The sequence below is a fragment of the Argiope bruennichi genome, chromosome 5 (genome assembly GCF_947563725.1).
Source record: "Argiope bruennichi chromosome 5, qqArgBrue1.1, whole genome shotgun sequence".
In the NCBI taxonomy this organism is placed as follows: Eukaryota; Metazoa; Arthropoda; class Arachnida; order Araneae; family Araneidae; genus Argiope; species Argiope bruennichi.
Window position 1 is genome coordinate 112,261,982 of NC_079155.1, and position 20,733 is coordinate 112,282,714.

General features: G+C 32.4%; 1 protein-coding gene and 1 long non-coding RNA gene across 3 annotated transcripts; one reads left to right on the top strand and one right to left on the bottom strand.

Annotated features, from left to right (window-relative positions):
- Positions 1–296: 296 nt before the first annotated feature.
- LOC129969164 (uncharacterized) lies at positions 297–5,992 on the top strand. Of its 2 annotated transcripts, XR_008784470.1 has the most exons (11): positions 297–337; positions 415–694; positions 1,275–1,382; positions 1,479–1,884; positions 2,084–2,557; positions 3,139–3,225; positions 3,323–3,456; positions 3,600–3,752; positions 3,898–4,054; positions 4,127–4,397; positions 5,021–5,992. It is a non-coding gene; the product is annotated as an uncharacterized LOC129969164 (long non-coding RNA). The 2 variants fall into 2 exon arrangements; XR_008784469.1 differs by having other exon boundaries at positions 3,898–4,397.
- Positions 5,993–11,685: 5,693 nt separating this feature from the next.
- Positions 11,686–12,873, bottom strand: LOC129968349 (uncharacterized protein K02A2.6-like). Its single transcript, XM_056082206.1, has one exon. The coding sequence runs from the start codon at positions 12,871–12,873 to the stop codon at positions 11,686–11,688; it is 1,188 nt and encodes a 395-aa protein (XP_055938181.1).
- Between the last annotated feature and the right edge of the window lie 7,860 nt (positions 12,874–20,733).

Genomic DNA, 20,733 nt, shown 5'->3' on the forward strand with positions numbered 1-20,733 from the left:
TGTCACAAATTCTCTCCACTAGCAATCTGGATGATTATGAAACTCTCTCAGAATGCTATCGAAGATAACGGTAAGTTAAACGATTTTTGACAACTTTCATGCCTGATTATAGAATATAAACATTCGATTTGATTATTAAATTGCAACTTAAGTGCACATTAAGTAGGCATAGGTTAGAACGCTTATTTCCTATAGTATTTCTGGATACCACTCGCCATGAAAAAGGGAGACTGCTTCTTTGGTTCCCCCATGAACTGAACTGACATCAACTACACTTCACTACAGATGATCACTACAGAAATTCTCACTACAGATGATCAACATATTGGAAATACAAGTATAGTCGGTTTCTTGATTATAATATTAAAATTGCAAAAAACGACATGATATTCTCTAATCGTTTTATTCTTCTAGAAAGCGGGTTCCCATAAGAAACGGATGCTAACCATAATTACCTGGAAACGTCTATCGTAACAGATGTAACATTTCCAGCCTCTTCTCAACATAAGTATCTGTGAAACTTTAGGGCTTGCCATTCCAAGATCAACTTCTGCAAATGCATCAGTGGAATAAATGAATCGCCTGAAAATGGAGCCAGCATGCGAAAGCCTTCTGAATGTCGTCTTCACCAGGAAAATGTTGCCTGGTTAGGAAGGAACCATTCGAAGTGCTAAAACAGGATAGACTTTTCCAGGTAATTTTTTCTGCCTTTAAAGTCTTCAGCTTCCCTAGAATTTTTATGGGTGAATGAAATATTTTACTATTGATTTAAAAAATCTTCAATCCTATATTAGTCCTAATGAGATGTGTGTATGTGGCTCATTATGATCACAAAGCAGTGTTTTTATAACGTCTAAATATGTCAAACCACAAAAGTTCAACTGTCGTTGATAGAATGAAAATTGAATGTTTTTCAAGCGTAACTTCATTTTATCACTACGCTGGCTTCTATTTGGAGGACATTTGATGGCGCTCGGAGGAAAAACTGTACTGTATTCTTCAGTATAATCAATGATTGTTAAAAGGAGGATTAATTAATTGATGGCAACATTTGTCATTAAAATAATACGCTTGCATACCCTTCGTAAGATTGAGAACTAACACTAGGATAAATAAAACTATTTTAACATGTTACAAATGCATTTAAAATACTGAGAGTAGTTTGCTTATCAATTGGGAATTAAATTGCTGTTAACTTAAAAAAAAATGTGGTTGTGTTGATTGCATGTATATCCGATTTAAATAATGGAATAAAATTTCTGTTCTTATTGGAGATGTGCCCATGTCCATTTGTAGAGTGACTCTTCTATATCCGACACATATTCGGCAGCAATCTGGATGATATGGAAACTTTTTCTCATCATGGTATAGGAGAGATAAGGGTAAGCTACAAGAATTTATAATTGCCATAAAAAAAATAAAGATAGTCAAAACCTATTAAATTGCATCTTTTAACAACGTATACTTTATTTTTATAGGTATATACAAATTTAAGCACATACTGTTTAATATAAACTTGTTTTTCTGGATAAAGACGTGCTAACCACCCATGAAGTAATGCAACTTTCGTGATTCCACATGTGTCTTGAATTGACGGCATTCTTGCTGAATGTGGTGAAATTCTCAATAAAAACCAATTTTGGTAACGCATGTATATAGTTTCTGAATTATCTGAAGTATAATTAACAATTTTATTAATTATCAGAAATAGCCAAAGCACCGTGGTATCTTCAAATATTTTTCTAATGAAAAATTTATCTTAAATTAGGAAGCAACCATTATTACTTGGAAACGTCTATCAAAGTAGAAGCAGAATTTCCAGTTATTTGTCAACATAAGAATAAGACTTAGCAAGTGTTGCTGATATTCTTCAGAATCATTGAGGTAAGTTGCAAGAATTTTGATAATTATCATATCAAAATGAATTTAGATTATAATTATTCATTTGATTATTAAATAACTTTACGAATGTGAAGTAGGTTATTATATAATTAAACTTGCTTACTATTTTTTATATTACTATTTAAGTATATGTAGGTTGGAATAGGTTTGATGTATAGTAATGATCTTTTGTTGAATAAAGGGTCCTCATTGACACCAAAAGTGAGACTGCCGTCTCGGTTCCCACACTTATGAACTAACATCTATTGCGATGTATGTTGTAAAATGCTCACTACAGATGACATTGAAATACTGGAAATTCAAGTATCCTTTTATTTCCTATTTATAATATTGAAATCACAAAGATGACATTATCTAACTATTTTATTTAATTTTCCAGAAAACATTTAACTTAAAGGAGGCAAGCCATAATTACTCGTAAACATCTATTACTGATGCAGAATTTCCAGCTATTTCTGAAAATAGAAAAGCAGAGGAAATGAAGCGCATGCCATCCCGAGATCAACTTTCGTGAGTAGAGGGACCGAAAAAATCAATCGCCAGAGAATGGAACAAACTTGCGACTGCCTTTTGCATGTCTCCTCGTCACAAGTAAAATGTTGCCATTCCAGAAGCCTCTCTTAAAGTGCAAAAATAGAACAAGAAATATTTCCAGGTAATTTTAATTATTTCTTAAAGCTTCTGGCTTTCGAGGATCTGATTTTCTGAATAAAACATTTTACTGTTAATTTGTAAAAAATCAATTTTTAATCCTATTAGTCCTAATTAGAGGCATATATACAACTAATTAGAAGTACAAAACGTTTTCCCTATTGTCTCAATATAACAATGCACAAAATTTCAGTTGGTTTCTTACATAAAATAAATGCTTTTCAAACGAAATTGCATTTAATCACTTTATGATTTCTTTTATTTGAATAGAATTAAACGACGATTGGTGGAGAAACTGTACAGCAATCTTAATTAGACAGTTATTGACTGTACTTTGAATGCAAAACTTATGTTCTTAAACATTTGCATAGCTCACGAAAGATTCTCGAAATAACACATTAGTATGATTAATAACAAGTCTAGATGGATATTTTTACAAATATATTTAAAATACTGCCAGCGTTTGATAGCTTCTAAAGAAATGAATTCTTGTGTACTTTGCTCTTTTTATTTCTAATTATGTCAATGCATGTACACCTGATTAAATAAAATTCTTATTGACGATCTGTCAATGTTCATTTGTAGTGACTACTTCAGTTTTTGACATTCTCTACCAGCAATCTGGGGGATAGAGAAACTTTTTTTTCTCAGAATGGTATCGTAGAGATAACGGTAAGTTGCAAGAACTGATAATAGCCATACCAAAATAAAGATAGAATTTGATTATTAAATTGCAACTTTACCAATGTACATCATTTTGCTTTTATAGATATATAAATGTTGGAGTACCTTCTGCTTATATTGAACGTCTTTTTCTGAATCAAGACATGTTATCCATCCATGAAGTAAAGGCTTTCGTGATACCATATAGCTTTGGAATTGACGCCGTTTATGCTGAATGTGGTAAAATATTCACCAAAAATGACTATATACTTGCATTGCTAAATTTCAGTTACTGAATTATTTGAAATATAACTAATGCATAATTTTATTAATTATCTGAAATAATCGAAACGCCGTGGCATTTTCAAATTTTTTCTTTCTAGAAAGCAAGTTTTCTGATGCCATACAGATGCAAACTACATATAATTTATATGGAAGCTTCTATTAAGACAGAAGCGTGCTTTCCAGCTATTTCTCAACACAAGAAAGTGACCTGAATGATTCTGAAGCGATATCGGCATGTTGCAAAAATTTTGGTAATTGTCATACAGAAATGAATATAGGATATATTCATTCATACATTTGATCATTAAATAACCTACTTTACGAATGTAAAATAGGTTTATAATTTGACTTATTACTTCTTATAACTTAATATTTTTTAAACATGGTTCCGAATAGGTTTTGATCTATAGTCCTGATCTGTTTCTGACTAAGGGCGTATCACTCATCACCAGAAGATACTGCTTTCTTGGTTCCACACATGCTCTGAACTGACAGCAACTAATCTGGATGCTATGAAATACTCGCTACTAATATCAAAACATTGGAAATCCAAGTATACATTCAACTTCTTAATCAAATTAAATAGCAAGAACATGGCATTTTCTAATCATTTTTATTCTTGTAGAAGGCAAATTTCCAGTAAGCTGTAAGGAGGCAAACCACAATCATCTGTAAATATCTACCAAAAGAAGCAGCGTATCCAGCTATTTCTCAATACGCGAAATGGCGAAATTGATGCCATTCCGAGATCAACTTCTGCAACTATAGTGTCTGAAGAAATCGGTCGATGGAGAATGAATCTACCGTGTGACAGCCTTCTGCAAGTCCTCCTCACTACTAAAATGTTGTTCTGCTAGAAGCCTCTTCAGGTGCACTAACAGAATGAGAAATGTCGGGTAATTGCGTTTCTTTTAAATCGTTTTGTTTCCGGATTATTTTCAAGGAGCATAATTTTTTTTGCTATAGACTTTCAGTTTCCTCTTCTCAATGATTCATTATTTTTAAGTTAATAATAACGTGATAAGGGCATTAATTACATTGTTTTTTCAAGAGTCTAATGTGAAAATCCCAATATTTTGGTTTCTGCCCACAGAATGAAAACTAAATGCTTTTCTAGCTACATTTCATTGTATCGGTATAGACATTTGGCGAGTATTTTAAGGGTGGTTGGCGAAGAAACTTTGAAAAGTTTATTAATCTTTCATTAAGCAAAGTTATTAATTGGTCATCACAGTTTATCTTAAATAATACATACTCGAAACTTTCAGGAAAAGGCGTTTTACTATGATCAATAATTGAAATATTTATATAAATTCTACAAGTGCAATTAAAGTAGTGCAAATAGCTTTATTACGATTTAATTTTTATGAACTTGGAAAAAAGATTTAAATAGGCAATTTCTTCAACTATAATCTTCATATTTATGGATTACATTTTATGAGCAATATTAATGCTATTTGGCATTCAATGGAATTGGTATCGAAATTGTATTGATTAAAATATTTAATATTCCCTTCAGGTGTCTGTTAAGAACACTCTTTCATCGAAGTGATCCTGGAATAACAGACAATACCTGGACCCTTCATCAAGCGCATATTGGAGTGCGGAAGCTGCACAGTTCAATTACGGACGAAGACTATATTTGAATTTATATTATCAATATGTTCACAAGCAAATCTCGAAAAGAACTAATTGACTCGATGGAAGAAACGGATATTGTAAATACAGCTACATAACAAATTTGTAACAAAACCTAGATTTAATTTTCGTGGTACCTTCCTCTATAAATTGCATTTGAGAACATATTTATTACCGAATTTGCTAAGAATTGTTTGACATGACAGATTGCCACTATACAATTTTAAAAATCTTGAATTTCATTACTGTAATCTTTTTAGCCATTATATCGGCAGAATTTCTTTCCATTTACAAACCAATTTTATGAATAAAACTGCACCACTTCGTTGTAACTGAAGCCATTTCTTGACCTTGCTTATTTCTAAAACTTCATTTAGTAATTTTGAATGACGATTATTAAAGAATCCTTCATGTTCGAATAAGTGTTTCATTCCTGTATCTATAACGAAGTTTGTGTGGATTGCTTTTGTGAGGATTTTGATCTCTGTAATGCTAGTATCAACTATGTAAAGGAATTTCTTTAAATTTCCGTTAGTTATCAAACTCGAAAACTTGATAATCAGAGCTTCAATCTAAAAGTTCAGAATTGTACAAAATATAATATGTGGCGTTTAATATGTACTTGTGTTTGATTAATGTATGAAATATTCCTTAAAGGAAAAAATGCTTCTGTATTATGTATACGAGGTAGAAAGATGCATTGTTAACAAATATATTGGTTTTTCTAATCTTTTGAAATGAGGTTGAAAGTATTGCAGTTTTTCTCTAAATTAAATCTTGTATTGGCATACATAAAATAATCCCGAGTTTTGAAAAATAATTCAAGTACATAGAAGTATTATTAATCGCATTTCAAAGTCTTTAAACAAATTTTTAATTTGAATGCTTGAGAACAATTTTTATATTAAAGATAATGTAATTCTTGTATTGTAATATTTTTTTTTGCATGCATTATCTTCATCTTAAATTCTAGTAATTGTTTTTAGGTTAAAATTTTAAAGATAGTTAAAATTTAATTATTGCATATAAGTTAAGTTTTAGAAATACTTCACCTTGGTCTATTCATTGCATCCATTTATAAATATTTTTAAAAATCTTTTTATTAAATTTAAAATAAAATTTAGCAATATCAATAGGAAAATTTTAAATCGTGAGTTTTAAATATTGTATATTTTGGCTCTTAATTTTCTGTAAATCTTGATCCGCGGACAAAGGACATTTTGATTGGTTCGGCCGGCCAACCAATGGAAATATCTTTTGTACTCTTAAAAAGTATTTGATCATCGTGCCTGATCACCACGGTGATCAGAATGTCTTTTTAAGAGAATCTCGTAACTAGTGTATGGATAGACTGTCGGGAATATTGTTTTATTCCTGGAATAGGTAATGGATGAAATGAATGGTATAGTTTAATTTTTAATTCCCATTTTTCAATTATGATGAGAGAAGTTGAGTTTTGAATTATGAGTTTCTAATGAATTAAATTTGGAAGAAACATTCTTCCTAATTACTTAATGAAGTGTTCATATATTTTAATATGCATTATACATTTAAAACCTCTAATTAAAAAAATCCTTTTCCATTATATAGTAATTTGTAAAGATGTATTCAGCGATTTCCCCCCATTCACACCATTTTATTAATCATCAATGAAAATTTTAGTTTTTTTTTATTAAGAATTCATATATGCTATTTAATTCCAAGTTGGAGCATATGAATCTAATGTGAATGTATTACTTAAAATGCATGTATGCCTTATTAATGTAAAACTGCTTTTGATATTTTACTTTATATACACTACATTTATTAGATGTGTTGCATTGCTGCAATAATCTTGTTAACTATTGCATTGCATGTATCTATATAGAAATTTAGCAAATAAAGCTCATGTTTCGCATTTATTTTGTATTCAATCGAATATTTAGCATTATTCATCTTATGAATTATGCTTGCCTTATTTGGCAGAATTTGGAAACTCTAAACTCGAGCAATTTATACTGAATTTTCATTCTCTTCAGTTGTATACAGCAATAAGAAAGTAATTTTCACTCATTTGAGTAAGACAAATTATAATTTAATATGTGTACAATTTCATTCTAGAATTAAGGTGTTTTTAAATTTTTAAAAAAATTTTAACTTTAAAAATCCAGTTTTTTCACAGGTCATTAATATATGTTTAAACTCATTTCAGTGAAAAAAAACATTGCACTAATTGTTAATTAAATAATATTTAAGGAGCTAATTTGGATATTTTTTGAAACATGATATCTTCAATTCTAATTTGTACAGGCACGCAATTCTAGTTGGAAACTATGCCTAATATTAGTCTTCGTGTTTTCTGCCCCAATCAAGTTATAAACAATATATAGTTTTTTAACAATTTTTCATCAACGATGAATGAAGAAAGCGAGATTTAATTAACATCTCAGGTTGCAGCTTCGTCCACACGAAAACGGTCTCGAGGACAAAGGATTAAAAAGACTGTGTATATTATATAAATTTAATTTTTTAAATAAGAATATTATACATAAATGCATATTAATTTCGAGCAATGCGGCTATATAAAATAGTTAAAGATGAATAAAATCTAGATTGAAATCATTTTAATCATCCCATACTTACGTGCTAATTCCATATAATACTTGATCTTAAAATGTGAAATAATTACAGAAGCATTCTTGTTTTTCGTACGCCCCATTTCTTAAGAGAATAGTGCTAGTGCATTTATATCCCCTTAGCTACAGCCCGAATGCCACTGTCGAAGGAAGCATTCATTTCATAAGCAAACTAAATTTCTTACTACAGTGCTATGCGAATTTATTTGGACAAACACAAATTTTCACAAATGTTGTTTAATTAGTATAGGTTAACTTACATGCACGATATAGCAATCTAATACAAAATATGTCCTCCTCTAGCTTGACGTCTCTTTACAATGCTCCAAAAATTTTAGATAGTATTTACATCAGAAAAATTACTAAGCCAATCTAAAACCGTTCTTTTTTGTCTTTAAAAAAATTCTTTGCTAGCTTAGAAGTATGGCATGGAGCAAGATCTTGTTGAAAGATACCAACACCAACAGCGAACTTTTGTATCATAGGCACAATTTTACTTTCGATTATAGAAATGTATTGTTTAGAGTTCATCATCCTTTCAACTGGTACTAAGCTGCCATGTCTTCCAGAAGTAAAATAACCCCCTAAACATCTGTTTCTGAGGGTGCTTATCTGTTTGAATAAGGTGTTCCCTGATGGGTTCTCCACCACTTCGCCTGAAAAATCTTGGTCGAAACCCTTGAACAAGAAAATGCGTTTCGTCGCTGAATACAATCTTATTTCAATCTTGTGCAGTCCATGATTGATATTTCCTGGCCAATCCAAACACTTTTTGCAGGTGTTAATAACTGTTTTCGATTGGTTTTCTAGGAAATCTCCCAGTTTCAATAAGCCTTCGTCGAACTATCGATGAATCCACGTTCACACCAGTAGCTATTAATTTTCTCTGAAGATCTCTACTTGTTTTGTAAGGATGCATTGTACTATTTCGTACAAGAAATTTGTCTGATCGAGGCGTGGTCTTGCGTTTGCATCCACATTTGCTCTTTCGTTTTGGAGACACTGTCCCAAAATGCTTTTGCTGATTAATAATCCTAGAAACACTGGATTTTCCAACTTCAACTGCTGCAGCATTATCCCTCACAGTCATAGAAGTATTACAAAAGGGTAACATTTCTAGTCCTTTTCCTGGGAGTGATATCCATTTTTTAAATACACGTCAGAAGAAGACAATACACACAAGCGACCGCTTCTTACAGCAACTGAAGGGAAAAATTTTAGATATGTCATAATTACCGGTTTAGACTAGTCAAGGTCAGTCGCGCATTGTAAGAAAATGCAGTTGAAACCGTTTGAGGCAGAAAATCCCCTAGAAAGGAACACTTTTCTTAAAAAATGTTTGTCCCAATTAATTTGCACAGTACTGTATCATATGATTTAAATGAATTATATTATTATGAGGTTCAGGTTATTATTATGAGGTAAAACGATATACTATTACAACATTGCTTAAAAATATTATTCATATTCCCTTACTTTCAGTCCCTATGCCAGTGTCAAAAGAGTGCATTAATTTAGCAAACTAAATTTATACTATACTAAATTATAATAAGATAATTATTATATTATCTTATTAAACTATAATAAATTACGTAGATATAATACTTGGTGTTAAAACGTGAAATAATTACAAAAGCATTTTTATTTTACGGTGCCCTATTTCTTAAGAATAGTTCTAGTGCATTTATATTCCCTTGTCTGCCCTTTTTATGCCAATGTTCAAAAGAGGGTATTCATTCAACATGCAAATTAAATTTGCTATTATCGTCTGGTTCAAATGAGTTATGTAATAATTAAGTTCAACTATAAAATAATGTACTATCGCAACGTTGTTTATAAACAATATTTATATTCATTTGTCTTTAGTTTCTATGGCAGTGTCAAAAGAAAGCATTCCTTTAACAAGCAAACTAAATTTTGCTATTATAATCTGGTTCAAATAAGTTATAATGAAGTTCAACGATGAAATAATATATCAACACAGCGTTGCTTACAAACTATATTTTTCAAAAGAATATAAATATATTCAATTGCGTTGTAGGAAAATAGAGATGTTCTACAGAGTGGGGGTTTACGGCTAAAATGTCGATATATAGATAAACACTTGCATAAAATTTTCTGAATTGCTTTAGCAAATTCTGAGCTCTAGAGTATTACATGTGAAATACTCTTCAGTTTCTTACTTAGTTCAATGCGAATTTTAATTGAAAGATTTGACTATGATCTTGCCTTTGATGCACGATATGATTATAAATTTCGATAAATGACTAAATCAAATTTTTTGCATGACATAAGAAATAGTTACTTATAAAGAATAATAGATTTGAAGGCGACGATAAACTTTTATGCTTTGTTATTAATTTGGGACTTAATAAAATTGTAAATTTGTCGGCTACATTGCAATAATTTTATATAAAAATGATCTTTGTATGTTGTATTTCAATAGATATTATTTAATAATCTGAAAAGGATATATAAGATATAGTATAAAGGAAATGGGAAAAGCTATTTATAGGGCATTTTTATGGCAGGAAAAGAGCTAATCATCTTCAGGTGTACAGTTGATTTATTTATTGGATTAAAACTCTTGTTAAATATTTCTGAAAATAAATAAGAAATAAATAATACTTTTTTTTGTAAGTGGAACTTTCAATTTTTTTATCATTAACCATTAAAATTAGTTTTCATTTTTAGTAAAGTATGCATTGCATTGCTCAGTGCTATTCTTCATCCCAAAAACTACTTGTCAAGCAACACAATTTCTAACATTTGTTAACATTTCAGTGGAGCACATTTCGCATACAGGGTTTGAAAATATAGTAAAGCTGACACGAAAGGAAATGTATTTAAAAACGTGCTATTAGATAACGGTGTCTTTTGTTCATAAAATTGGTATTTCGTAAATGCATTACGTGTTTTAGGTCTCCATTAAAAAAAATGTTTTTATGTGAAATACATTATTTTGTTAAATATCTTAAGAAATATCTTATAATTATTTCAGAAGAGAATAGAGAATAGAATTATTTCAGAATATATATTCTTCCAATTTCTTTTTCAAATTCTGCAATAGATGACATTTAAACGAAAGTATTGTTTGTAGATCCATAAAACTAACAAAGCATAAAACGTTGATTTTTCACAGAAATTAGTATCTTTCTGTTCCATGTATGTATAGACAGAATGTATTCCGGCTATCAACTGTAATTGTGAACCGATAACTAATTTTTAAATGTTAGACGCATGTATATAAGTCCAGATTTTTTTTTTTTGAATTCATGAATATAATGTTAAAAATTGTAAAAAGTCTAAATGTTTATATATTTTTTCTATCCTATTTATCATATTTAATATAATAGCCCCTCTTTATTAAAGAAAAATCTTTTTACAGTGATTAAAACCGAGTGATCGAGTTATGACACTTTGAATATCTCTGTGTTAGATGACCTTCAATCATTTCAATAGACGCTCCACGTATCAAAGCAATTTTTTTTTGATTTTATTAAAAATAAGCTTCAAAATTTCGTAACTTAGTCGGTTCTGGTCACTGAAGTTTATTTAAAATCGAATAACAAGAATATATAACTAAATATAAGAAGGGGAGTAAGTCATATCACTTACTCTCTAACCCGTCCGAAGGCACATGGATAAATAATACTGAATGACCGGACCACCACAACAGCAACACTGTCATGTATGCAAGGTAGACCGAGAGACGATACCATTCGTTTTACATACAGGCAAAGAACATTTATTAGTATTAAGATGCACAGGCACGAACGAGCATAACAACAACTACACCGAACAAGTACAATACTAAGAACTACGGAACTCAAAAAGGTAAAAAAAACACGCGCACGTCACACAGCCTGGAAGGTTCCCTCATCTGGCTGTTGCCAGATACATAACAGTTCCTCCCCGACAAAATATAGAGTCACAGGTCGAGTCTCTTTGGAGGTCTCCTGATTCGGTTTGAGCGTCGGAGGAGCACATCAGTTTTCGTCTTTCCGGAAGCATCTGGTACAGGGCTAGGTGGCATATCATCACTTGGAGTGGCAGATACAGGTACATCCTTAGGTTCAGGGACAACTTCAGGTACAGGTGCAGGCGGTTCCGATTCAGCAACATCATCGGATACTGGCTCATCTGGAAAATTCAATTCTTTATCGTAAATTGGAATTTCAGTAGCAGCTTGGGATAATTCAATCGACTTCCCACATTTCCTTATTTGATCTACGTGTCTCTTCCAAATTTCAGTTCCAACTTGTATGCTATAACTCAAGGTTCCAATTTTCCATTTGTTAGGTCTGGAATAATTTTTTACGGCTACTTTCTCCCCTTCCTGAAACTCACGCAAGATAGATTCTGTGTCAAGTCTCGAACTCTGTTTCTGAACAACTTTGTCTCTCAAATTTGGTTTAAAAAGATCAAGCCTAGTGCGAATACATCTCTTCAAAAACAAGGCACTCGGAGTTTCTCCCGTTAGGGAATGTGGAGTTATTCTATACTGTAATAAAAATCTTTGTAATTTCACATTTAGATCTCCAGAATCACATCTACTCGATTTCAACGAAGCTTTGAACAACTGCACTATTCTTTCTGCCTGTCCGTTCGTAGCAGGATGGTAAGGTTCTGAAGTTATATGTTTAATATTATTCAGTTTCAAAAAATGTCGAAATTCGTAACTAGTAAAACTTGCGCCGTTATCACTAACCAAAGTTAAGGGAATTCCATAATGAGCAAAAAGAATACGAAGATGATGAATTGTAAAACTAGCTGTAATATTTTTCATCGGAATGACTTCTATCCACTTCGAATATGCATCAGAGACTACAAAAAACATTTTCCCCATAAAAGGGCCAGCGTAGTCAACGTGTATCCTTTGCCAAGGGCCATTTGGCCATTCCCACGGATGTCGATTTATCCTTGCTGGTTCGTTCCTCGTTGCGATACAAGCTGAACAGTTCTGAACAAAATTGGCTATACTGGCATCAATACCTTGCCAATAGCAGTAGCTTCTAGCTAAGGCCTTCATTTTGACAATTCCAGGATGTCCAACATGAAGTTCTTCCAAAACTTGATTCTGGTACTTTTCAGGAATGCATACTCTATGACCATACATTATGCAACCATTTTGCAATGAAAATTCAGATTCTCTACCTTTCCAAGGCACAGGTAATTCAGTTCCAGATTTTAAACTTTCATACAGTTCGAACTATTTCCTATCAGTTTTAGTAGCTCTAGCTATGTCGGTTGCTGTAACAGGCATTAATTCAACTTGCGAAATATTTGTCACGTCTGCTTCAGTCAAGTACTCACAGTCCTTGTCAACTGTTAGTGGTAACCGTGAAAGTGTATCGGCATTGCCATGATTCTTTGTGTTTCGATACTTGATTGTATAACTGAATGCTTGGAGAAAAAGTGCATAATGAACCATTCGTGTTGCTGATAGACATGGTAAACTACGATTAGGTGCGAAAATTGATACTAGGGGTTTATGATCGGTTATGAGATCAAAATGTCGACCAAATAAATATTGATAAAATCTGTTTACTCCCCATACGATACTCAATGCTTCCTTGTCTATCTGAGAATAATTACGTTCCGTTTTAGTCAATGACCTTGATGCAAACATGGCTGGTTTTTCCGAACCATCTGGCATAATGTGACTTAAAACTGCTCCTATTCCAACTGGTGATGCATCAGTTTGTAATACAAGAGGTAACTTAGGATCATAATGGCATAAAATTCGGTCTGAAGCAATTTCTTGTTTCAATGCCTTGAAAGCTTATTCACATTCTGCAGTCCACAAAAATTTAGTACCTTTCTGCAGTAAATTATTGAAAGGAGCGACACGAGTAGATAAGTTGGGAATAAATTTTCCGTAGTAATTGACTAAACCCAAAAAACTCTTCAAATCAGATACAGTTTTTGGAACTGGTACCTTCGTAATTGCATCGATTTTTTCTTGTGTTTTGTGGAGGCCGAATTTATCAATTGTATGACCACAATAATTCACAGATTTCTTAAAAAATTCACTTTTCCGCTTATTTACTCTGAGACCATATTCTTCTAGTCTCTGTAGTACTAATTCTAACCTTTCAAAATGCTCTTGATCATTTCTCCCCGTTACGGTAATATCGTCTAAAAATACGTGTACCCCGCGATGCCTGATAAAACTTGTTCAATGGCTCTCTGCCTCACTGCCGGAGCTAAGGCTATACAATAATTCATTCTCTTGTAACGGAACAAACCCTTGTGAGTATTGATCGTCAATAGATGTCGGTCCCGCTCATCAACTAACATTTGAAGGTATGCCTCAGATAAGTCAATTTTAGTAAAGAACTCCCCTCCTGACAGTTCAGCAAAAATGTCCTCGATACGGGGTAAAGGATACTGCTCAATTTTTAGTCCCAGGTTGATAGTCACCTTATAATCACCACAGATTCGTAGGTTCCCATTCTGTTTGATAACAGGAACAATTGGTGTAGCCCACTCACTATATGTCACCGGCTCAATGATGTCTTCTGCAACTAACCTCTTAAGTTCAGTTTCTATTCTTTCTTTTAAAGCAAATGGTACTGGTCGAGGTTTAAAAAAATACCGGTTTGTAATTAGGTTTCATTTGAAGACGGCAACAAAACTTTTCCAGTTTCCCGATACCCGGAGAAAAAATTTTCTCATACTTTTGAAGCAAGATATTTAATTTATTGGTTCGAGAATTACAATTTCCAACCCGAACTGCTTTAATTGAGCTCCAGTCTAATTGGAAATTTCTCAACCATTCACGACCAAAAACTGCGTTTACTTTTGCATGTACCAAATAAATAGTTTCTGTATTAATTTGATCTTTGTATTGAATTTGCACCACTGCTTGGCCAGCTGATGTTAACATAGAATTATCGAAATTCCTAAGCAATAATTTGGTAGGCTTAATGGCTACATCCGGACAAAGTTTCTTAAATTCATTCACATTCATACAACTAATAGCAGCTCCAGTATCTAATTCAAATAAACACTTATTCCCTTCAACAAAAATTTCTAATAAAATCTTATCCCTTGCATGTCGTGGTGATTTAACGCTATTAACTGGTACAGTTTCAGAACAAGATTCTATTTGTTTAACTGTTTCGTTACGTTTTGAGCGGCAGACTTTTGCCAAATGCCCGTTCTTTAAGCAATTCCTACACTGAGTGTTCTTGTGCTTACATTCGTGAGCTAAATGTTGAGTACTATCACATCTGTAACATTTCCGAGATTTATCAAACTTCTTTGTAGGTTCAGATTTCTTAAATTTAGAAAAGTCTTTTTTGATAGTTTTATCTTGCGAACTATGTAATTTTTTTATCGATACCATTTGATTCTGAATTTCGCACACATCTCTCTGAACAGATTCCATTGCGAATGCAATGCTCTTAGCCTTTTCGTATGTTAACTTATCCTCTGCTAACAGCTTTTTCTGTATATTTTCGTTTTTGAGACCCATCACCAATTTATCACGAAGCATCGTACTTAAATTGTTCCCAAAGTTACAGTGTATCGACAGTTTTTGTAATTCGGCACAATAATTTGCAATGGACTCACCTTCAAATTGCTTCCTCTTGTAGAAACGAAACCGTTCTGTCATCTCCAGTGGTTTAGGATTCAAATGTTCCGAAAGTAATTTTACGATATCTTGATAAGTCAATTCAGAAGGAATGTTGGGAGTGGCCAGATTCTTTAACAATTTATACGTTGTTGCTCCCATAAGGCTTAAAATAGCAGGGACTTTCATTTTATCTTCGATCCCATTAACAACGAAGTAAGATTCTAAACGTTCCACATAACTGGTCCAGTCTTCCACAGACGCATCATAAGATTCAAAACTAATGTTCTAAGATCCCATCCTCGTCGCCAACTCTTTTGTCATGTATGCAAGGTAGACCGAGAGACGATACCATTCGTTTTACATACAGGCAAAGAACATTTATTAGTATTAAGATGCACAGGCACGAACGAGCATAACAACAACTACACCGAACAAGTACAATACTAAGAACTACGGAACTCAAAAAGGTAAAAAAAAAAACACGAGCACGTCACACAGCCTGGAAGGTTCCCTCATCTGGCTGTTGCCAGATACATAACAGTTCCTTTTTCTAATCTGGCTGTTGCCAGATACATAACAGCGGGAACTGTGGTTGAGTCCTAAGGGTCATCACCGGCAACGGTACAACACTTCCCGAAGGAAGTATGTCCCGTCATCGATGGAAGGAGCAAGATCCCCCACCTTTTTGTGTACCCCCCAGGGTGGCGAGATTCAACCACCATACCGGAAGCATCTCATCCTTATTTCGAGGTTCCCACCCCGGGGCTTAAGAAGGGGAGTAAGCAATTCCATAAATATTTAGATTTTGTAGGACATTTTTTAACAATTCATTCACGATCTAAAACAAGTAAAATATATAATTATGCACATCATCATATTGGGCACTGTTTCAATTGAAAATATATAAAAAATCTAATGATTTAAAATTAGCTTTTGGGCCATGATTAGAGCATAACGTTTATAAAAATATTGAAACAAGTAATTAATTGATGTATAAAAGAATACATACAGTATCTCTAAAACATTCATGAATTTAAGACATCAGTATAAATAAAGTAAAAAAGATGAAATATCAGAATATCCAATTTCTGAAAGGTAAAAAAAAGATAAAATATCAGAATGTTCAAACACATCGTTAAACGATAAACAATTTGGGGCATTCGAGTGTTTTGCTCAAAAAAGATAGAAACAAAAAAAAGAAAGATAAATTATATAAACATTCGTCGCTCTCGAGATTCGAACAGAAGATCTGTAAAATTCAATGGCACATCCTGCCACCAAGTCTCGTACCTCGAGAGCCTCTGAAGGGCCTAAGAACCTCATAACGACTAGGCAATAAGTTTTAAGTACATTGTAAATTGGTTTTAAAAGCACAATGCTAAGAATACGAGTAGATTCTGCGCATGTGCGCGAACTTGACTCTAGAAATTCCGATTAAATATAGAAATATTTTGAAATTAAAATAGAGTTTTCAAATATATGATTTGGAATAATTCATCATAACTGAATGAATAATTGAGAAATATAGATAAAATTTATAAAAAAAAAAATTAAAAAATTATTTGTCGCTCTCGAGATTCGAACAGAAGACCAGAAAAGTACAATGGCACATCCTGCCGATCTAGCCGCCAAGTCTCGTACCTCGAGAGCATCTGAAGGGTCAAAAACCTCATTACGACTCGGCAAGAAGTTTTAAGTACAGTGTAAATCTGGTTTTAAAAGCACAATGCTAAGAATACGAGTAGATTCTGCGCAAGTGCGCGAACTTGACTCTTGAAATTCCGATTAAACATAGAAATATTTTGAAATTAAAATATTGTTTTGAAATATATGATTTGTATTGATTCATAGTAACTCTATGATTAATTTAAAAATATAGATAAAATTTATTTAAAAAAAAAGAAAAATTGCAAAATTATTAATCGCTCTCAAGATTTGAACAGAAGACCAGAAAAATACAATGGCACATCCTGCCGATCTAGCCGCCAAGTCTCGTACTTCGAGAGCGTCTGAAGGGTCTAAGAACCTCATTACGACTCGGCAATCAGTTTTAAGTACAGTGTAAATCTGGTTTTAAAAGCAGAATGCTAAGAATATGAGTAGATTCTGCGCATGTGAGCGAACTTGACTCTTGAAATACCGATTAAACATAGAATTATTTTGAAATTAAAATATTGTTTTGAAATATATGATTTGGATTGATTCATAGTAACTCTATGATTAATGGAAAAATATAGATAAAATTTATTTAAAAAAAAAAAGAAAAATTACAAAATTATTAATCGCTCTCAAGATTTGAACAAAAGACCAGAAAAATAAAACGCCACATCCTGCCGATCTAGCCACCAAGTCTTGTACCTCGAGAGCGTCTTAAGGTTCTAGGATCCTCATTACGACTCGGCAATAAGTTTTGAGTACAGAGTAAATCTGGTTTTAAAAGCACAATGCTAAGAATACGAGTAGATTCTGCGCATGTGCGCGAACTTGACTCTAGAAATTCCGATTAAATATAGAAATATATTGAAATTAAAATAGAGTTTTCAAATATATGATTTGGAATAATTCATCATAAATGCATGAATAATTGAGAAATATAGATAAAATTTATTAAAAAAAAGAAAAATTACAAAATTATTTGTCGCTCTCGAGATTCGAACAGAAGACTTGAAAAATACAATGGCACATCCTGCCGATCTAGCCACCAAGTCTCGTACCTCGAGAGCGTCTGAAGGGTCTAAAAATCTCATTATGACTCGGCAATAAGTTTTAAGTACAGTGTAAATCTGGTTTTAAAAGCACAATGCTAAGAATACGAGTAGATTCTGCGCATGTGCGCGAACTTGACTCTAGAAATTCCGATTAAACATAGAATTATTTTGAAATTAAAATATTGTTTTGAAATATATGATTTGGATTGATTCATAGTAACTCTATGATTAATGGAAAAATATAGATAAAATTTATTTAAAAAAAAAATTACAAAATTATTAAGCGCTTTTAAGATTTGAACAGAAGACCAGAAAAATACAATGGCACTTCCTTCCGATCTAGCCGCCAAGTCTCGCACCTCGATTGCGTCTGAAGGGTCTAAAAATCTCATTACGACTCGGCAATAAGTTTTAAGTAGAGTGTAAATCTGGTTTTAAAAGCACAATGCTATGAGTACGACTAGATTCAGCGCATGTGCGCGAACTTTACTCTTGAAATTCCGATTAAACATAGAATTATTTTGAAATTAAAATATTGTTTTGAAATATATGATTTGGATTGATTCATAGTAACTCTATGATTAATGGAAAAATATAGATAAAATTTATTTAAAAAAAAAAGAAAAATTACAAAATTATTAATCGCTCTCAAGATTTGAACAAAAGACCAGAAAAATAAAACGCCACATCCTGCCGATCTAGCCACCAAGTCTTGTACCTCGAGAGCGTCTTAAGGTTCTAGGATCCTCATTACGACTCGGCAATAAGTTTTGAGTACAGAGTAAATCTGGTTTTAAAAGCACAATGCTAAGAATACGAATAGATTCTGCGCATGTGCGCGAACTGGACTATAGAAATTCCGATTAAATATAGAAATATATTGAAATTAAAATAGAGTTTTCAAATATATGATTTGGATTGATTCATCATAACTGCATGAATAATTGAGAAATATAGATAAAATGTATTAAAAAAAAAAGATAAATTACAAAATTATTTGTCGCTCTCGAGATTCTAACAGAAGACCAGAAAAATACAATGGCACTTCCTGCCGATCTAGCCACCAAGTATCGTACCTCGAGAGCGTCTGAAGGGTCTAAAAATCTCATTACGACTCGGCAATAAGTTTTAAGTACAGTGTAAATCTGGTTTTAAAAGCACAATGCTAAGAATACGAGTAGATTCTGCGCATGTGCGCGAACTTGACTCATGAAATTCCGATTAAATATAGAAATATTTTGAAATTAAAATATTGTTTTGAAATATATGATTTGGATTGATTCATAGTAACTCTATGATTAATGGAGAAATATAGATGAAATTTATTTAAAAAAAAAATTACAATATTATTCATCGCTCTCAAGATTTGAACAGAAGACCAGAAAAATACAATGAGACATCCTGCCGATATAGCCACCAAGTCTGGTACCTCGAGAGCGTCTGAAGGGTCTAAGAACCTCATTACGACTCTGCAAAAAGTTTTAAGTACAGTGTAAATCTGGTTTCAAAAGCACAATGCTAAGAATACGAGTAGATTCTGCGCATTTGCGCGAACTTGAATTTTGAAATTCATATTAAATATTGAAATATTTTGAAATTAAAATATTGTTTTGAAATATATGATTTGGATTGATTCATAGTAACTCTATGATTAATGGAGAAATAGAGATAAAATTTATTTAAAAAAAAGAAAATTTACAAACTTATTTATCGCTCTCGAGATTCGAACAGAAGACCAGAAAAATACAATGGCACATCCTGCCGATCTAGCCACCAATTCTAGTACCTCGAGAGCGTCTGAAGGGTCTATGAACCTCATTACGACTCGACAATAAGTTTTAAGTACAGTGTAAATCTGGTTTTAAAAGCACAATGCTAAGAATACTAGTAGATTCTGCGTATGTGCGCGAACTTGACTCTAGAAATTCCGATTAAATATAGAAATATTTTGAAATTAAAATAGAGTTTTCAAATATATGATTTGGAATAATTCATCATAACTGTATAATAATTCAAAAATATAGATAAAAGTTACTAAGAAAAAAGAAAAATTACAAAATTATTTGTCGCTCTCGAGATTCGAACAGAAGACCAGAAAAATACAGTGGCACATCCGGCCGATCTAGCCACCAAGTCTCATACATCGAGAGCGTCTGAAGGGTCTAAAAATCTCATTACGACTCGGCAATAAGTTTTAAGTACAGTGTAAATCTGGTTTCAAAAGCACAATGCTAAGAATACGAGTAGATTCTGCGCATTTGCGCGAACTTGAATTTTGAAATTCATATTAAATATTGAAATATTTTGAAATTAAAATATTGTTTTGAAATATATGATTTGGATTGATTCATAGTAACTCTATGATTAATGGAGAAATATAGATGAAATTTATTTAAAAAAAAAAGTAAAATTACAATATTATTCATCGCTCTCAAGATTTGAACAGAAGACCAGAAAAATACAATGAGACATCCTGCCGATATAGTCACCAAGTCTGGTACCTCGAGAGCGTCTGAAGGGTCTAAGAACCTCATTACGACTCTGCAAAAAGTTTTAAGAACAGTGTAAATCTGGTTTCAAAAGCACAATGCTAAGAATACGAGTAGATTCTGCGCATTTGCGCGAACTTGAATTTTGAAATTCATATTAAATATTGAAATATTTTGAAATTAAAATATTGTTTTGA